At 44.9% G+C, this 20,256-nt stretch overlaps 1 protein-coding gene across 3 annotated transcripts in view; it reads right to left on the bottom strand.

Annotated features, from left to right (window-relative positions):
• The window catches only part of BAIAP2 (BAR/IMD domain containing adaptor protein 2), a 307,153-nt gene that overhangs the window by 126,214 nt on the left and 160,683 nt on the right, over nt 1-20,256 (bottom strand). For all 3 annotated transcript variants that reach the window (XM_068263779.1, XM_068263777.1, XM_068263778.1), the window contains exon 3: nt 13,234-13,320. In XM_068263779.1, the coding sequence (XP_068119880.1) occupies nt 13,234-13,320 (87 nt within the window). The remainder of the gene's footprint in view (nt 1-13,233; nt 13,321-20,256) is intronic.

Genomic DNA, 20,256 nt, shown 5'->3' with positions numbered 1-20,256 from the left:
ACACAGCATGACATAATCACTGCTCATGCAGAACCCCAACACTGCATGACATACTCACTGCTCATGCAGAACCCCAACACTGCATGACATACTCACTGCTCATGCAGAACCCCAACACTGCAAGACATACTCACTGCTCATGCATAACCCCAACACTGCATGATATACTCACTGCTCATGCATAACCCCAACACTGCATGACATACTCACTGCTCATGCAGAACCCCAACACTGCATGACATACTCGCTGCTCCTGCAGAAACCCAGCACTGCATGACATAATCACTGCTCATGCTGAACCCCAACACTGCAAGACATACTCACTGCTCATGCATAACCCCAACACTGCATGACATACTCACTGCTCATGCATAACCCCAACACTGCATGACATACTCGCTGCTCCTGCAGAAACCCAGCACTGCATGACATAATCACTGCTCATGCTGAACCCCAACACTGCAAGACATACTCACTGCTCATGCAGAACCCCAACACTGCAAGACATACTCACTGCTCATGCAGAACCCCAACACTGCATGACATACTCACTGCTCATGCAGAACCCCAACACTGCATGACATACTCACTGCTCATGCAGAACCCCAACACTGCATGACATACTCACTGCTCATGCAGAACCCCAACACTGCATGACATACTCACTGCTCATGCAGAACCCCAACACTGCATGACATACTCACTGCTCATGCAGAACCCCAACACTGCAAGACATACTCACTGCTCATGCAGGACCCCAACACTGCAATACATACTCACTGCTCATGCAGGACCCCAACACTGCAATACATACTCACTGCTCATACACAACCCCAACACTGCAATACATACTCACTGCTCATGCAGAACCCCAACACTGCAAGACATACTCACTGCTCATGCAGAACCCCAACACTGCATGACATACTCACTGCTCATGCAGAACCCCAACACTGCAAGACATACTCACTGCTCATACACAACCCCAACACTGCAATACATACTCACTGCTCATGCAGAACCCCAACACTGCATGACATACTCACTGCTCATGCAGAACCCCAACACTGCATGACATACTCACTGCTCATGCAGAGCCCCAACACTGCATGACATACTCACTGCTCATGCAGAACCCCAACACTGCATAACATACTCACTGCTCATGCAGAACCCCAACACTGCATGACATACTCACTGCTCATGCAGAACCCCAACACTGCATGACATACTCACTGCTCATGCAGAGCCCCAACACTGCATGACATACTCACTGCTCATGCAGAGCCCCAACACTGCATGACATACTCACTGCTCATGCAGAACCCCAACACTGCAAGACATACTCACTGCTCATACACAACCCCAACACTGCAATACATACTCACTGCTCATGCAGAACCCCAACACTGCATGACATACTCACTGCTCATGCAGAACCCCAACACTGCATGACATACTCACTGCTCATGCAGAACCCCAACACTGCAAGACATACTCACTGCTCATACACAACCCCAACACTGCAATACATACTCACTGCTCATGCAGAACCCCAACACTGCATGACATACTCACTGCTCATGCAGAACCCCAACACTGCATGACATACTCACTGCTCATGCAGAGCCCCAACACTGCATGACATACTCACTGCTCATGCAGAACCCCAACACTGCATAACATACTCACTGCTCATGCAGAACCCCAACACTGCATGACATACTCACTGCTCATGCAGAACCCCAACACTGCATGACATACTCACTGCTCATGCAGAGCCCCAACACTGCATGACATACTCACTGCTCATGCAGAGCCCCAACACTGCATGACATACTCACTGCTCATGCAGAACCCCAACACTGCAAGACATACTCACTGCTCATACACAACCCCAACACTGCAATACATACTCACTGCTCATGCAGAACCCCAACACTGCATGACATACTCACTGCTCATGCAGAACCCCAACACTGCATGACATACTCACTGCTCATGCAGAACCCCAACACTGCAAGACATACTCACTGCTCATACACAACCCCAACACTGCAATACATACTCACTGCTCATGCAGACCCCCAACACTGCATGACATACTCACTGCTCATGCAGAAACCCAACACTGCAAGACATACTCACTGCTCATGCAGAACCCCAACACTGCATGACATACTCACTGCTCATGCACAACCTCAACACTGCATGACATACTCACTGCTCATGCAGAACCCCAACACTGCAAGACATACTCACTGCTCATGCAGAACCCCAACACTGCATGACATACTCACTGCTCATGCAGACCCCCAACACTGAATGACATACTTACTGCTCATGCAGACCCCCAACACTGCATGACATACTCACTGCTCATGCAGAACCCCAACACTGCAAGACACTCACTGCTCATGCAGAACCCCAACACTGCATGACATACTCACTGCTCATGCAGAACCCCAACACAGCATGACACACTCACTGCTCATGCAGAACCCCAACACTGAATGACATACTTACTGCTCATGCACAACCCCAACACTGCAATACATACTCACTGCTCATGCAGAACCCCAACACTGCAAGACACTCACTGCTCATGCAGAACCCCAACACTGCATGACATACTAACTGCTCATGCAGAAACCCCAACACAGCATGACATAATCACTGCTCATGCAGAACCCCAACACTGCATGACATACTCACTGCTCATGCAGAACCCCAACACTGCAAGACATACTCACCGCTCATGCAGGACCCCAACACTGCATGACATACTAACTGCTCATGCAGAAACCCCAACACAGCATGACATAATCACTGCTCATGCAGAAACCCCAACACAGCATGACATAATCACTGCTCATGCAGAACCCCAACACAGCATGACATAATCACTGCTCATGCAGAACCCCAACACAGCATGACATAATCACTGCTCATGCTGAACCCCAACACAGCATGACATACTCACTGCTCATGCAGAACCCCAACACTGCATGACATACTCACTGCTCATGCAGAACCCCAACACAGCATGACATAATCACTGCTCATGCTGAACCCCAACACTGCATGACATACTCACTGCTCATGCAGAACCCCAACACAGCATGACATAATCACTGCTCATGCAGAACCCCAACACTGCATGACATACTTACTGCTCATGCAGAACCCCAACACTGAATGACATACTCACTGCTCATGCAGAAACCCAGCACTGCATGACATACTCACTGCTCATGCACAACCCCAACACTGCATGACATACTCACTGCTCATGCAGAACCCCAACACTGCAAGACATACTCACTGCTCATGCAGAACCTCAACACTGCATGACATACTCACTGCTCATGCACAACCCCAACACTGGAAGACATACTCACTGCTCATGCAGAAACCGAACACTGCAAGACATACTCACTGCTCATGCAGAACCCCAACACTGCAATACATACTCACTGCTCATACACAACCCCAACACTGCAATACATACTCACTGCTCATACACAACCCCAACACTGCAATACATACTCACTGCTCATGCAGAACCCCAACACTGCATGACATACTCACTGCTCATGCAGAACCCCAACACTGCATGACATACTCACTGCTCATGCAGAACCCCAACACTGCAAGACATACTCACTGCTCATACACAACCCCAACACTGCAATACATACTCACTGCTCATGCAGAACCCCAACACTGCATGACATACTCACTGCTCATGCATAACCCCAACACTGCATGACATACTCACTGCTCATGCAGAACCCCAACACTGCATGACATACTCACTGCTCATACAGAACCTCAACACTGTCACTATCAACACTAACCTGAAAATTGTAACACATTTAAAAACACATACTGTACAACTAAGTAGTACATTTCTCCCGGAGTAAAATTAGCTATAAATTGCTTTCCTCCAATGTTGCTGTCACGTACAGTAAGTAGCAGAAATCTGACATAACAGACAGGTTTAGGACTAACACATCTCCTCATGGGGGATTCTCAGGGTTTTTTTATTTTATTTCAAGAGCATTGTATGAATGGCAGTTGCTCAGTCCAACTGCCAGAACAGTGTGCAAACAGGTTAGGGGGGCAGCGGGCATCTTGGTACAGATCCCTTTTAGGGAGTGCTGTTGTAAAAAAAAAAAAAAACTAGAAATCCCCTATAAGGAGATGAACTAGTCCAAAAATGAACAACTGCCATTCATTAAGTGCTTCTGAAATAAAGAAAACCCTGAAAATACCCCATGAGGAGATGGGCTAGTACTAAACCTGTCAGTTCTGTCAGATTTCTACTACCTACTGTAAGTGACAGAAACATAGGAGAAAAGTAATTTATAGCTCATTTTACTCTGGAAGAAAGGTATTTCTCACTTGTTTGTCGGAAGAGCTCTTTTGAGCTTTACAAAGTAGTGAGGGGCGTGTCCAAGACCAGTTTTGAGTACCTTTAACAGTCTTGGAAAATAAGTGGTCTTCAAGCTGAGAGGTACATAGTAAAAAAGTGGTTCCTGCAATACATACTGTACAGTCTGAACTCATTCACAGCCAGAAACACTGTACCACGAATTGTAAAAAAAAACAAACAAAACAAAAAAATCATGTTTGTGCCAAGAGTAGTGCTGTTTGCAGATCTCTTTGCTGCCGCATGTTTACGTTCATTTTTTAACATCTTGCAGCAAACAATTGCCATGTGATAAGAAGGTGGCTGCGGATCGAGAAAAGCAGGGTTATGTAACACACGCATTGCATCACTGCTCCGCAGGGCTATTTATAATCACATTTCTAGAAACCGGAATAATAAGCCCGATCGTGGGTTTTAAAGGGCCCCTCTGCATAATTGCTTCCCGCTGACATCGGCAGAGAACGATGCCTAGGCAGAAGAAACGTCCGAAATATCAGCTACCTACAGACATGGCTGAAATTGTCGGCAACCCAGAAAGGTTTCCAGAAAATCAAGTATTTCTCACGGAAAAGTATTGCAGTAACACGTTTTGCTATACATGTGTTTGAAAGGTGCTCAAACTACGGCTCTCAACACAGCGTGGCACTTGATTTTGGCCTGAGGAAGTGGGCAGGGACCCACGAAATGCGTTGCCAGTGCTATTAAGGTTCAGTTTATATTCATTTGTCTCCATTGAGGTAAGCAACCTCAAACTTTATTATATTGTTTTTAATTCATTTTATCATTCTCTGGGCGCCTTTTTATCCTGTTGTGCATCGTATACCCCTCATCGGCTCAGGGTGGGGGATACCCTTGGATCCTGTTTATGGGCCCCTAGGGCCTTTTTCTCAAAAAGTGCGACCATCTCCAGCTAGCCTGGACCCCCAAGTGGAGTCAGGTTTGTTGATCTCCACCTGCCTGCAGTGGTTGGTTGCCCCCTTTGTGAGTACCCTCTGTTCATATCTTTTTGTTTCTTCTATCATTTGTGGCGTACCGCACCATTTGGGCTCCCGGTGTCTCTGTGGTTTTTCATTCCAGGGTGACTGTTCACCCTCTACTTTGTCTTAATTAGGAACCACTTCCTTTGAGTGATTATTTTGCTTGTAAACGTTCTGAAAGGTTATTTTTATCAATTAGGTGATAAATAAGACATTTATGAGACGTTTTGTGAATAGAGCCCAATGTCACACAAAACGCCAAAATTGGGCTGGACAAACTAATTGTAGTGAGAATATGGAGGCTGCCATATTTATTTCCTGTTAAAGGACTTACGAGGCCAATACTTCAGAAAAAAAATAAAAAAAAGTTATCCACCTGTGTCAGCTTGTCAGGCACGGAGGACGCCGTCCGCGCCCTCCGTGCCGTTCCGCCGGGTCCCCGCCGCTTCATAGCCCCCCGAACGGTCCCCGACCGCGCGGCCCGGGTCGGGCTCTCCAGCCTGTACTAAGATGGCGGCCGGAGCTGGCCGCGGCTGCGCAGTACGCATAGCCGCGAGTGCGGCTGCGCAGCTCTAAGGCCAACCCCCCGATCCACGTAACAGTAGCATGGATCGGGGGGTTGGCCTTAGAGCTGCGCAGCCGCACCCACGGCTATGCGTACTGCGCAGCCGCGGCCAGCTCCGGCCGCCATCTTAGTACAGGCTGGAGAGCCCGACCCGGGCCGCGCGGTCGGGGACCGTTCGGGGGGCTATGGAGCGGCGGGGACCCGGCGGAACGGCACAGAGGGCGCGGACGGCGTCCTCCGTGCCTGACAAGCTGACACAGGTGGATAACTTTCTTAATTTTTTTTCTGAAGTATTGGCCTCGTAAGTCCTTTAAACAATCCCAGTTGCCTGACAGTCCTGCTGGTCTATTTGGCTGCAGTAGTGTCTGAATCACACCAGAAACAAGCATGCAGCTAATCTTGTCAGATCTGACAATAATGTCAGAAACACCTGATCTGCTGCATGCTTGTTCAGGGGCTATGGATAAAAGTATTAGAGGCTGAGAATCAGCAGGACAGCCAGGCAACTGGCAACTTAAAAGGAAATAAATATGGCAGCCTCCACAGCCCTCTCACTTCAGTTTTGCTTTAATGCAAACTAGGCAGCATAGAAGTGGACCAATCAAAACCGTTAAGGTGATCATAGATTTTCTAACCTGCATCCAGATTGATTAGACAGAGCCCTCGCTGATTGCATTTGATCAGAGATTAATTTATTGCCTGCCTATACACTGCACACAACAATTTCCAATAGGTCTCAACACTAAAGCCATTGGAAATCATCCTAGCGCAGCTGCTAGACTACGCCCCCCCATGTCCATGCAATGTTGAAAGCTCACATATTATGCCAGTGAGAATCTCGGCCTTCTCTGTTGTCCGCAAGTGCTTGTGCTGCGTCACATCTCCATATATAAACTCGGCTTCATGTATAAGCCGACTTCCAATATTCAACCCTCTTAAACTTACCCATCAGGCTTCTTCTTTAACCCGTCCCATGCTGCGTCCCAAGCCGTGTCACATGACTACAAACACTTCCTCCTTCCATGGTTGAAGGGGGAAGGGTCATAGTCACGTGCCTTGGGACGGGTAAAAGAAGAAGCCTGATGGGTAAATTCAGCCAAACGATTGGTTCAGAAGGTCGACTAACCCACAAAATCAAACTATGTATGGGCACTCTCTGTGCGGTCAACCGGCCAAAACATGAGCGATGCAAAGGTTGAAATAAATTTGCAAGCAAATCGGAATGATGAGCAGATCGTTGACAATCCTGACGACAATCTGCATGTAAGACCAGCAGATCTCAGGCGAGCAGAGAAAACGTGCGGAGTTCCCTTTTAGAGCCAGATGACTGTAATGCACAATAGCTCCCGGTCGTGTTTCACATTATCATTAAAGCGCTGTGTGGGAGTCGGATCCAGGCTACAGCATCACAATTCCGCAAACTACACGAGAGACAAGGAGGAAGGGAACTGGGGGCTTCATCCTTCACGTCTGCCCCTAAAATGGGGTACAAGAGGGGCGTTCCCTGATCCGACACAGGCAATTACCTGTCCGCAGCCTTCCTAGAAGGACCGCACGTTCTAGAACGTCCTCCAGGATCCAGGCTGAATCACGCCATTATCTCTGTGCCATTGTACAGTTACCGTGTGAATCACGACAAGCCAACCTTATCTGCAGCAATATTCAATAGCCGGGCTGGGCTGCAGATAAACGGCCTTTCATCACACAACAGCTGCAGACTCAAGGTGAAAACATGCCGCAGGCTGGGAGGAAGAAAGTTGGACAAATGTATTTTGCATTCATTTACAATTAACCCCGCTGACTAACAAGCTCATGCAAAGAGGACCGGCAATAATGGGAATTGAGAGGGGGAGGGGGTGTTCTGTGGCTGGATGGCCATTACCGCCGCTGGAAACGTACTAAAAAAAAAATAAAAAAAAAAATCCCCAAGTTAGCGAGACTTGCAAACAAATGCTATGGATGAGCTCTGCTGAAAAACACATTCTACGCCTCTCTGCCAGAAAGTTCTCCAACTGCGTGTCTTCTGGAAGAAAGCAGCAGAGGCAAACATAACCCTTTAGAGTCTTCAGCAACTGCCAGACCTCCCTTGAACCCCAAATACACTTAAAGGGAACCTGGAGTAAAATTATTTAAAATAAACACATGATGTAGCTGCAAATGAATATTACATACTTACCGCACTGTCAGTTCCTCTCAGAAGCTCACCATTTTCTTCTTACAGTAATCCCTTCAAGTTCTGACAATATTTTGTCAGAACTGAAATATACCAGTTGCTGTCAGTTATAGATCAGCAGCTGTCAGTTACAACTGAATGCGCAAGGTAATGTCCATGTTTCCTTATTGCTACACAAAAAAGCTCCAAAAAATGCTAGGCATGTTTAGTAAACCTCTCTAAACATGCAAAGAATTGCTCTGAAATCTGCTTCAAAAACCTCTAGCGTTTTGTAGATCTGCTAGGAGGTTTTTGGTGTGCACTGCCCCTTTGACAAGGTCTCCTCCTCACAGTCAAAATCACCCATCTGATAAGGTCTCCTCACTGCCCAAGCTATCCATCGGAGATGGTCTTCTCCTCACTGTCTAAGCCATCCACAAGACAAGGTCTCTTCCTCTCTGTCCAAGTCAGTCATCGGACAAGGTTAACCTTGCTGTTTAACCCATCATCTGACAAGAAGTCTTCCTCACTATTCAACTGATTATTTGACCAGATCTCCACCTCTCTGTCTAGCCAGCCATCTGAATATAGCTACGCTTTACTGGCAGCCCATCTGACAATCTCCACAGTACAGCACTGTTCAACCCATAATCTGATAACATCTGCAACTCAATCTCCAATTCATCATTTGAAAAGATTATCCACTGTCCAATCCCTCATCTAACTACATAGGACCTTCAATACAGGATCATCTAGGTTTTGGTAGCAAGGAGGAGATCCCATCAATTTGTCACTAGAGTCTACTTACTATACCCCCTACCATCTGATATTCCGCACTGTCCAACCCATCTCCGGATATTCTCTCCACCGCACTGTCCAACCCATCATCTGTCAATACCTACACCTCACTATTAATATCCTCTATCACCCTCCTCACTGCCCAACCTATTTATCGGACAAGATAAGATCTCCTCCTCATCATCATCATCCAACCCATCAACAAGTAACCCGTGAAGACAGCATGAATGTGAGGCAGAACAGCAAAGAGCAAGACGAGGAAACAAATATCAGTGCGGCATCTTGCATAAGAGCAGCTCTGAACAGATCCAACAAGTGGAAGACTCATTATCATCAGCGAGCCTCAGAAAATCTCTGCAGCAAAATGAGGATTTCACTCCCTGCAGGCTACAGTGGTAAAACATGATTGTCATCCTCATCACGACAATTTTCTACATGGTTCAAGGCATAATGCTATGTCACACTGATCTCATGTATAATCAGAACATTGCAAATCAGGGAGTGGGGCCACAAGGACATGTGTCACTGTCTGTTCCTGCTACATGGGGGGACGGGGGGGGGGGGGGGTGCAGGGGAAGACAGCAAAATCCGCTCCTTTCTGCAAGAGGAGAGAATGAGACACAGGAGGAAAGAGGCATGATTCATTATCACACACACACACACATGGATACAGTGAGGAACACACACACACACACACACACACAAATGGATACAGTCATGAACTGACACACACACACACACACACACACACACACACACAGGCTCAGCTACAGCACGAAGACACACACACACACACATATACATACATACAGTACAAAGACCCACAGAGACACACACACACATATATACATACATACAGTACACAGACCCACAGAGACACACACACACACACACAAATAGATACAGCAAGGACCTGATACACGCACAGGCTCAAATACAGCACGAACACACACACACACACACACACACACACACACACACACACACACAGTAAAGACCAGGTCTACAACAACCTATAGAAAGCAACACATATACACAAACAGCTACAGAGGCTTAACACTCAAATAGACACACACACACAGACCACAATGGCTAAATACAAAGCGCTCACATACACTCACCTGACTACAGAAACACACTCACCTCTTGCTACAGAGGATGAGCATACATTCATTCACACACACCACAGCTACAGTGGCTAAACAGACACACAGAGCTACATAGGAAGCAGACACATGGCTAGAGGGAAAAAAAGTGCACACCACAGCTACAGTGGCTACACACACACACACCTGGATACAGACACACACACACACCGCTACAGTGGCTAGACACACACACCCCTGGATACAGACACACACACACACACCACTGCTACAGTGGCCACACACACACCGCTAAAGTGACTAGACAGACACACACACACACACACACACACACACACACAACAGCTACAGTGGCTACACACACCCCTGGATACAGACACACACACACACACACACACACACACACACACACACACACACACAGATACAGTGGCTAGACACACACACCAGGCTACAGAGAAAGAACACAAAAATGGCTATAGAGTTAACACACACACACACACACACACACACACACACACACACACACACACACACACACACACACACACACGGGTACATAAGATGAACATACAAGCACACCTGGGTACAGTATAAGGATAAGTACAATAGCGACCTGCTAAATAGATCCAATTTCACTGCAGCAGAATCAGTTCCTGGGGGAGGAGATATCTCTATGGACAGTTTACCATCCGATATGGTCATGAACAACCATTTTTGGTGAGGAAGGACTGCTTGGCAGCACACAGCATTGGGCTGCCCATGTGATAGATTTGTATATCCTGACACACCTGACAGGTAGATTTACTTCCGTCTTGGCACAGATTTTGGAACACTATTATCAGAGTAATTTGCATTTGGAGCCTTAGTCACACTCTGTGTAGTTGGCAGAGAATAACTCTGAATACATTCAGGTTTGTGAAGGATATTCTGTATTCTGCGGCGGGAAGGGAAAACTCAGGTCTCACAATTATACCTCATCTATGGTGAATATTCTGAATAGCCAAAAACACATTGTATTCCCTCTATGTCAGATAAAATCGAACAATAAAAAGCTGGAAAACCCCCTTTTCTATGCCATCATTACCAGGACCGCGGCGTGGAGCAGCGAAATTGTGACAGAGGGTAATAGGAGATGTCCCCTAACGCACTGGCATGTTTACTTTCGTGCGATTTTAACAATACAGATTCTCTTTAAAGGACAACTAAAGAGAGAGGAATATGGAGGCTGCCATATTAATTTCCTTTTAAACAATACCAGTTGCCTGGCAGCCCTGCCTAAGTCCCTGCCTCTAATAATTTTAGTCATAGCACCTAAACAAGCATGCAGCATATCAGGTGTTTCTGACACTGTCAGACCTGACAGGATAAGCTGCACACTTGTTTCAGGTGTGATTCAGACACTACTGCAGCCAAATAGATCAGCGGGGCTGCCAGGCAACTGGTATTGTTTAAAAGGAAATAAATATGGCAGCCTAAATATCCTTATCCCTACAGTTGTCCTTTAATGGCCGCCTTTAGAATGATCACGTGGTCAGGTGGTACAATAAAGATTGTATGTTCTATGGCTGAGCTTAACACTACAAAAGACAGGCTGTATCCAGGACGCAGCTACTTTTGTAGCAACAGATTTTATCAGATAGAATGCGGGAAAGGCGTGGAATTTAATATAGAAGAACACAGATCTGGTAAGCAGATGACCAATTAGCAACGGCCGTAAGGTGGCCATTAAAGAGAGCCTGAGGTGGGCTCATGCAATATTATTAAAAAAAAAAAAAAAAAAAATCAGCTAGCCTTCAAAACCGCTGCTCTTCGCTCCTGTGGGCCGCACTGGCCCTCTTTCACTTTCCGGACCTCTGGGTCACAACGCTGGAAAAAGAGATTGATTTTTCTCTTACAGTGTGCAGGGAAGTGGGAGCAGTGGCAGGGGGCGTGGCCAGGGAGAGAGATATGCCCAATGGCAGCTCTGGAGACCCTGTAGGAACGCCCCCATCGGGTGTTTTGAGCTAGGAATGCCTCTCCCACATGTATCTCTGAGTTTAATCATGGGGGAAGCTATAGCTCGGCGGTGGGGCACACAGAGGCGTGTCATGAGGCAGAGAGCATGCCTCTGTGTCCCATCGGATCCCCCCCCACACACACACACACACACCGCCACAGGTTCTCTTTAACAATACAATCCCATGGCCAACTGATTATTTCCGATTAATAATAAGGAAAGAACCTGCACTCGCTTTTATCCGACTATTGACAACAAGTCCCAGTTTGTGTCATTGATTTTGTGACCCAGCGCAATGATGTAAAAGTCCAAGTGCTGCAACAAACTCTGGATTATAGCCAGCAGTAACAGTTCATATATTCAATGTGTTGCGCTTCTCGGTATTATTCATACACCCACTGCAGGCGCCCCTTCATGAAACCACTCACCAGATGTTGGGATCTTTAACAGACCACTATGCGCATTCGGGGTGTATGGCCCCGTCGTCTCCCGGGCAACCGCCTCCTTCCAGAAGTGGACAGACCGTGAGGTGCTAGATGGATCACTTCTTCAGCGTAGATGCGGAAGTCTCACAGATTGGAGAGACCGAGTCTGTGAGATTTCTGCTTTCATAGTGAACAAGGGATGCTAGTCACCCACCATATTTGAAATGGATCGCCTCTTCAGCGTCCTAATAAGTCCATCTACCACCCCACGGTCTGTCCACTTCTGGAAGGAGGCGGTTGCCCGGGAGACGACGGGGCCATACACCCCGAATGTGCATAGTGGTCTGTTAAAGACCCCAACATCTGGTGAGTGGTTTCATGAAGGGGGGCCTGCAGTGGGTGTATGACTAATACCGAGAAGCGCAACACATTGAATATATGATTATTTCCGATTGTCGCAGTCATTGATTAGAAATAGTCAGTCATGCCCATTAACAGCAAAAATCCCACCAACCAATCTGATCGATCTGAAAAAAAACTGATAGTTTTCATTTATCTGATCAAATTGGTTCATCAGAATTCGGCCGTAAATAGGCACAAGTGATCATTTTCGATCGATTACAGCAGCGATAGGAAATGATCTATCGGCTGCAGGATTGTATCGTCAATGGACACTTTACACCGGACACCGGTTTCTGGATCTGATCGCTCGATCCACAGGGCCACGTGCGGATTAGTCCTCTTTAGAAGGTGTCGTCCGAAGAGCTCACACTCACCTAATTCTTTGGAGCCCTGACTTTCACTGGCGAGCTCCCCCATTTTCACCAGAGCGTCAAAGTAGCCTTTCGCCGCAAATGTGACACCTGAAGAGACAGAGAGAAAACAAATGAATTCAAATGTTCAGAAGCAGTTAATGAAGCTCTCTATTCATTAAGAACCTCTGGGAATAGGCAGTTTAAAGCAGGATTGTCCGCCACAAAAATCGAATCCTGTTTACGCACTGCTCTGTTTATTATTATGTAGTCTACAAGCAGTCTGTATTGCAAACATTCCAATATAATCATGAAGGTTTCTGCCATAATGAATCTTATCTCAGTCAGCCTGGCTCTATTCTGGTACATTACAGGGGAGAAGGAAGCTTGTTATTTCCCCTCCCACAGTCCTGCTCCTCACTGATTGGCTGAGGGCAGTTCAGTGTGACAAGATGAGATTGAGAAGGAAGAAGCTGCTGAAATATGATCTATGCAGTGCTCATATCTAGATATGACAGTGCAGTTTCATGGCGAGTGGGGAAGGGGGGGGGAGACAGCAAGGGAGGAAATGACATCAGGATTGACTTCAGTCAGAGGCAGTGAGGATGGAAAATGCCTGAAATGGTTTTCTCTTTATTTACTATATAAAGTTCACTGAAATCAAACAATGGACAGTACAATACATCTGTTCTGCAAGTAGAGCAAGTAGTTATCTACTTATCTATATATATAAAATTGGATGTATGTATGTATGTATGTGCCGCGATCACGCGAAAACGGCTTGACCGATTTGAACGAAACTTGGTACACAGATCCCTTACTACCTGGGATGATATGTTCTGGGGGTCTCGCGGCCCCCCTGCACACGTGGGCGGAGCTACAAACAGCCAATCAGATTTCACCCATTCAAGTCAACGGATAAAATGTAAAAGGCTGCCATTCTCACAGTAAACAAGCCAGAGTCCCCACACTTGGCACACAGTGTTCTCCCTAGGCTCTTTTAGCCGGGTGCTCCACCCGGCTAGATTTGGTGATCACCCGGCTGTCATCGGCTCACCTCCTCACCACCTCCTATGCAGTAAGTAGAGTTGCACTGCATTTTCATCTCGCCCCACCCGGCTCCTTTCTCCTGCCACCCGGCTACTATTTCATGCCACCCGGCTGGAAATAAATTCTGGGGAGAACACTGGCACAGTTGGTCACTTGGTGACCGAGGTTACAAATCCAGGAAAAGTGGGCGGAGCATAAAACAGCCAATCAAATTTCAGCCATTCATTTTAAATGGGAAAATGTAAACTGCAGCCATTCTTAGACTGTTAATCGTAGGGTTCTCAAACTTGGCACACTTGGTCACTGGGTGAATGTGATTAAGATTCAAGAAAGTGGGTGGAGCCTACAACAGCCAATCAAAATTCACCTATTGATTTTCAAGGGGAATATTTAAACTGCTGCCATTCTTACAACTGTTAATGGCAGAGGCTTCAAACTTGCTGCAATCGGTCTTTGGGTGACTGGGGTCAAAAGTCACAAAAGGGCGGGGCCACAAACAGCCAATCAGATTTCCTTGGTGGATAAACTGCTTCCATTCACACATTTTTGATGCCAGGAACCTGAAAGCTCACAAACTTGGTCATTACATGACCGTGTGTCCAGGTTACAAAAAGTGGGCAGAGCCAAAAACAAATTTTACTAGGAAAATATAAACTGTAGCCATTCTTACACCGTTAATGGCAGTGTTCTCAAACTTTGCACAGTTGGTCACTGGGTAAATGAGATTAAGAATTTGGAAGGTAGGTGGAGCCTACAACAGCCAATAAAAATTCACCTTTCGGTTTTCAAAGGGAATATTTAAGCTGCTACCATTGTTATACTGTTAATAGCAGATGCCACAAACCTGGCACAGGTGGTCACTGGGTGATTAGGGTTCAAATTCAGAAAGGGGACGGAGCCACAAACAGCCAATCAGATTTGTTTATTTTTCAATGGGAATATACAAAGTATTGATACCAAGGACCCCAAAGCTGATAAACTTGATAATTGAGTGACTGTATGTCAAGGTTAGAAAAAGTGTGCGGCGCCAACAACTTAATTTTTTACATGGTAGGGTTCCCAAACTTGACACAATTGGCCACTGGGATTAATATTCAGAAATGTGGGTGGAGCCTAAAAACAGCCAAATCAAAATGTACCTATTGATTTTCAAGGGGGAACATTTACATTGCTATCATTCTTACACTGTTAATGGCAGAGTTCTCAAACCTGATACAGTCAGTTATTGCGTGACTGGGGTCCAAATTCACTAAAGTGGGTGGAGCCACAAACAGCCAATCTGCTTTTTTAGATTGATTTCAGCCATTCTGTTATTGGCAGGGTTCTCAAACTTGACACAGTTGGCCACTGGGTGACTGGGACTAATATTCAGAAAAGTGGGTGGAGCCTACAGCAGCCAATCAAAATTAACCTTTTGATTTTCAAGGGGAATATTTACATTGCTCCTATTCATACACTCTTATTGGCAGAGGCCTCAAATCTGGTACAGTCAGTCACTGGGAGACTGGGGTTTAAATTTTGAAAAGGGAGTGGGCCAAAGCAGCCAATCAGATTTGTTTGGCATCAATAAGTTGCATTTTACCATTGAAATTAAAGACCCCACAGCTCATAAACTTGGTCATTGAGTGACTGTATGTCAAGGTTAGAAATAGTGGGCAGAGCCAAAAACAACTAACTTTTTACATGGGAAAATATAAATTGCAGCTATTCTTACACTGTTAATGGCAGCGTTCTCAAACTTGACACAGTTGGTCACTGGGGGACTAGGATTAATATTCGGAAAAGTAGGTGGAGCCTACAAGAGCCAATCAAAATTCACCTATTAATTTTCAAGGGGAATATTAAAACTGCTGTCATTCTTACACTGTTAATGGCAGAGGCCTCAAACCTGCTACAGTCGGTCATCAAGTGACTGGGGTTCAAATTCACTCAAGGGGTGGGGCCACAGCCAATCAGATTTGATTTTTTTGGATAAACTGCTTCCATTCACACAATTTTTATGCCAGGAACTCAAAAAGCTCACAAAATTGGTCATTGAGTAGTGACTGTGTGTCAAGGTTACAAAAAGTGGGTGGAGTCAAAAACAGATTTTTCTGGGAAATTGTAAACTGCAGCCCTTCTTCGCTGTTAATGGCAGGGTTCTCAAACTTTGCACAGCTGGTTACTGGGTGACTGGGAGTAATATTCAGAAAAGTGGGTGGAGCCTAAAAAAGCCAATCAAAATCACCTGTTGATTTTCAAGGGGAATATTAAAAATGCTACCATTCATTGCACTGTTAAATGGCACAAGCCTCAAACCTGGTACAGTTAGTCATTGGGGTTCAAATTTAGAAAAGGGGACAGAGCCACAAACCGTTTCTTTTCTTGGGAGAATACAAATTATTGATGCCAAGGACCCCAAAGCTCACAAACTTGGTCATTGAGTGACTGCATGTCCAGGTTACAAAAAGTAGGCGGAGCAAAAACCAAATTTCACTGGGAAAAATGTAGACTGCAGCCCTTCTTACACTGTTAATGGCAGGGTTCCTAAACTTTGCCCAGATGGTCACTGGGTGACTGAGATTAATATTCAGGGAAGTGGGTGGAGCCTATAATAGCCAATCAACATTCACCTGTTGATTTTCAAGGGGAATATTTAAATTGCTGCCATTTTTATACTGGTAATAGCAGATGCCTCAAACCTGCTACAGTTGGTCATTGGGTGATTGGGGTTCAAATGCTGGAGAGGGGCAGAGCCACAAACAGCCAATCTGATTTGTTTAGCATCAATAATTTGTATATTCCCTTAGAAATTAAACAAGTCAGATTGGCTGTTTGTGGCTCTGCCCCTCTCCAGCATTTGAACCCCAATCACCCAATGACCAACTGTACCAGGTTTGAGGCATCTGCTACTACCAGTATAAAAATGGCAGCAATTTAAATATTCCCCTTGAAAATCAACAGGTGAATTTTGATTGGCTATTATAGGCTCCACCCACTTTTCTGAATATTAATCCCATTCACTGAGTGACCAACTGTGCAAAGTTTAAGAACCCTCCCATTAACAGTTTAAGAATGGCTGCAGTTTACATTTTCCCAGTGAAATTTGTATTTGTCTCCACCCACTGATGACCCAGCGTTGCCTGTGTATGTATTTGACTTATGTTGGTTCCGCCCACTTCTTCTAACACTAACGCACAAACACTCAATGACCAAGTTTCTGAGCTTTGGTGTCTTTAGCATCAATAATTTGTATATTCCCATAGAAATTAAAGACACCAAAGCTCACAAACTTGGTCATTGAGTGTTTGTGCGTTAGGGTTAGAAGAAGTGGGCGGAACCAACATAAGTCAAATACATACACGGGCAACGCCGGGTCATCAGTGGGTGGAGACAAATACACATTTCACTGGGAAAATGTAAACTGCAGCCATTCTTAAACTGTTAATGGGAGGGTTCTTAAACTTTGCACAGTTGGTCACTCAGTGAATGGGATTAATATTCAGAAAAGTGGGTGGAGCCTACAAAAGTGTATTAAGCTTCACCTATTGCTTTTCAAGGGAATATTTAATTGCTACCATTCTTGCACTGTTACTGGCACAGGCCTCAAACCTGGTACAGTTGGTCATTGGGTGAATGGGGTTCAAATTCAGAAAAGGGGGTGGAGCCACAAACAACCCATCAGATTTTTTTCATTTCAATGCAAATTATTGATGCCAAAGACTACAAAGCTCACAAACTTGGTCATTGAGTAATTGTGTGTTAGGGTTAGAAAAAGTGGGTGGAGCCGACACCAGCCAAATACATACCCAGGCAACGCCGGGCAATCAGCTAGTAATAAATAAATATACACACCCTAGCAATTTTCTCAGAGTTTCCCATCGTTTTTATCATAATTGGGGAAAAACTGAACATGTGTGTGGTACATTGGTCATATTTTTGAAATGTTAAACCTGGTACACACATTGCCAATTCCCATGAGATAGATGGGTTGAATAGATCCTTTCCGACAGGTCCAATCTAATTTCCGATCATTTTTCTTATCGACTTGCATAGAATGCTGGGAATACACGAGATTTTTCAGTCGATTTACTATCGGATCTTATTTCTAATCGATTTTTTTATCTTTTCTTATCAATTTCCATTCACTTCTAAGATAAATCGATCAGAAAAACGAAAATAAGATTGAACATGTCGGAAATTATCTATCGAACCATCAAACACAATATCTAATGGTGTATTCCCAACATAAAGTAATCAGATAATTTGATCGTTTTTCTGATCGATTTTCTATCTACCCATCTATCGGATGGGAAATTGCATGGTGTGTACCAGGCATTACAATCAGTCAGAAAAATTGGTTGCAATTCTTAAATTAAACAGATATTTAAAAAATTTTAGTCTATGGGTACCCTGGTAGAAGGACTCAGCCTAGCGGTGCTTCAGTCTTGGTATAATCAGCCTCTTGTCACTCCCCTGAATGTGGGGATTGGGGAAGGGGAGGAAGAGATGGTGTTGCATTTGTCAGCTTATTACCATATGAGACTATTATTAGTGTTGTTCTGATTGGGAATAAGCAAGTCAGGCAGCATTCTGTGAATCTGAGGCAAGGTGTTAGATCACGGGCAAGAAAACATCTGTCTATGTCACCACTCTATAAAAGACACAGAGAACGCAGATCAGAGAGATCAACTGACAGGAGGGGCTCCCAACACACAGGCCATGAGCACTAGAGGGTACACTGGGCAGCTGCCAAGGGCTCCGAAAGCTTCTTAGGGCCCAAAAGTCAGGAACTGTGAGGGTCACAACAACTGTACAGTCAGTAAAATATCAACATTAAAAGGCCCCCCATCTCACCTAAAAAATGGTTTTTGCTAATACCAAAATTATATACTGTTTAAATCAAGCTGTATAGTAGCTGTATTGTTAAGTATATAGTTAAAGAGAAACTCCAACCTAGAATTGAACTCTATCTCAATCAGTAGCTGACACCCACTTTTACATGAGAAATAAAATGCTTTTCACAAACAGACCATCAGGGGGCGCTGTATGACTGATTTTGTGCTGAAACCCCTCCCACAAGAAGCTCTGAGTACCGCGGTACTCTGGGCAAACTGCCACAATGTAACAATGTTCACAGACAGGAATTAGCTGTTTACAGCTGTCTGTAACAGCCCAAACAGCTAGGAGCAGCTACATAACCTGCCCACAGTAAAAATGTCACCATGTAATAAATGTCAGAATGTAAATCGGGGAGAGGAAATATTTTACAATGCGCAAACACTGACTAAATTATTTATACATAATTATATTAAAAAATGAAGCACTTTTTTACTACATTATTTTCACTGGAGTTCCTCTTTGAGGAGGAACTCCAGTGAACATTTTTACTGCTGGCAGGTGATGTAGCTGCTGCATGGTTTTTGGCAGTTGGAAACAGCTGTAACAGCTATTTCCCACAATGCAACAAGGTTCACAGACAGGAAACTGACAAGACACCATCGGACTAGAAGCACACTAAGCAGTCTGTGATTGCATGCTCCATGCGTTTTTGGTACGTTTGCTTTTTTTCTTTTTCAATATTTTCCCTTTTTCAATGGAGTAAAATACAGTATCATATTTAACCACTTCAGCCTACGGGTTGTTTTCACCTTGTGGGCATGAGCAATTTTTACATTTCAGCGTCCCTCTTATTCATTAACCAATAACTTTATCACTACTTATCACACCTAAATGAGCTATATCTTGGTTTTTTTTGCCACAAATTAGGCTTTTTGGGCATAATTTTTACGTACTTCTTTTATTCTCTGTATTGTAAAGAGAAAACACTTCACTATAGTTTTATAATAAACTGTGCTACCATAGCTAAAACCTCCACATTTTACTTGCCCATTTATGCTTATTATCCCGACAGGTTATCCCAAATAATTTATTATTTGGAAATAAAAGTGTATTTTTTTTCTAGATTGTGATTTTCATTTTCTCATTGTACTTTAGCAATAATTACATGCCCTTATT

This window comes from Hyperolius riggenbachi, chromosome 12 (assembly GCF_040937935.1).
Source record: "Hyperolius riggenbachi isolate aHypRig1 chromosome 12, aHypRig1.pri, whole genome shotgun sequence".
Taxonomy (NCBI): domain Eukaryota; kingdom Metazoa; phylum Chordata; class Amphibia; order Anura; family Hyperoliidae; genus Hyperolius; species Hyperolius riggenbachi.
This window is presented reverse-complemented; position numbering and strand designations above follow the sequence as displayed.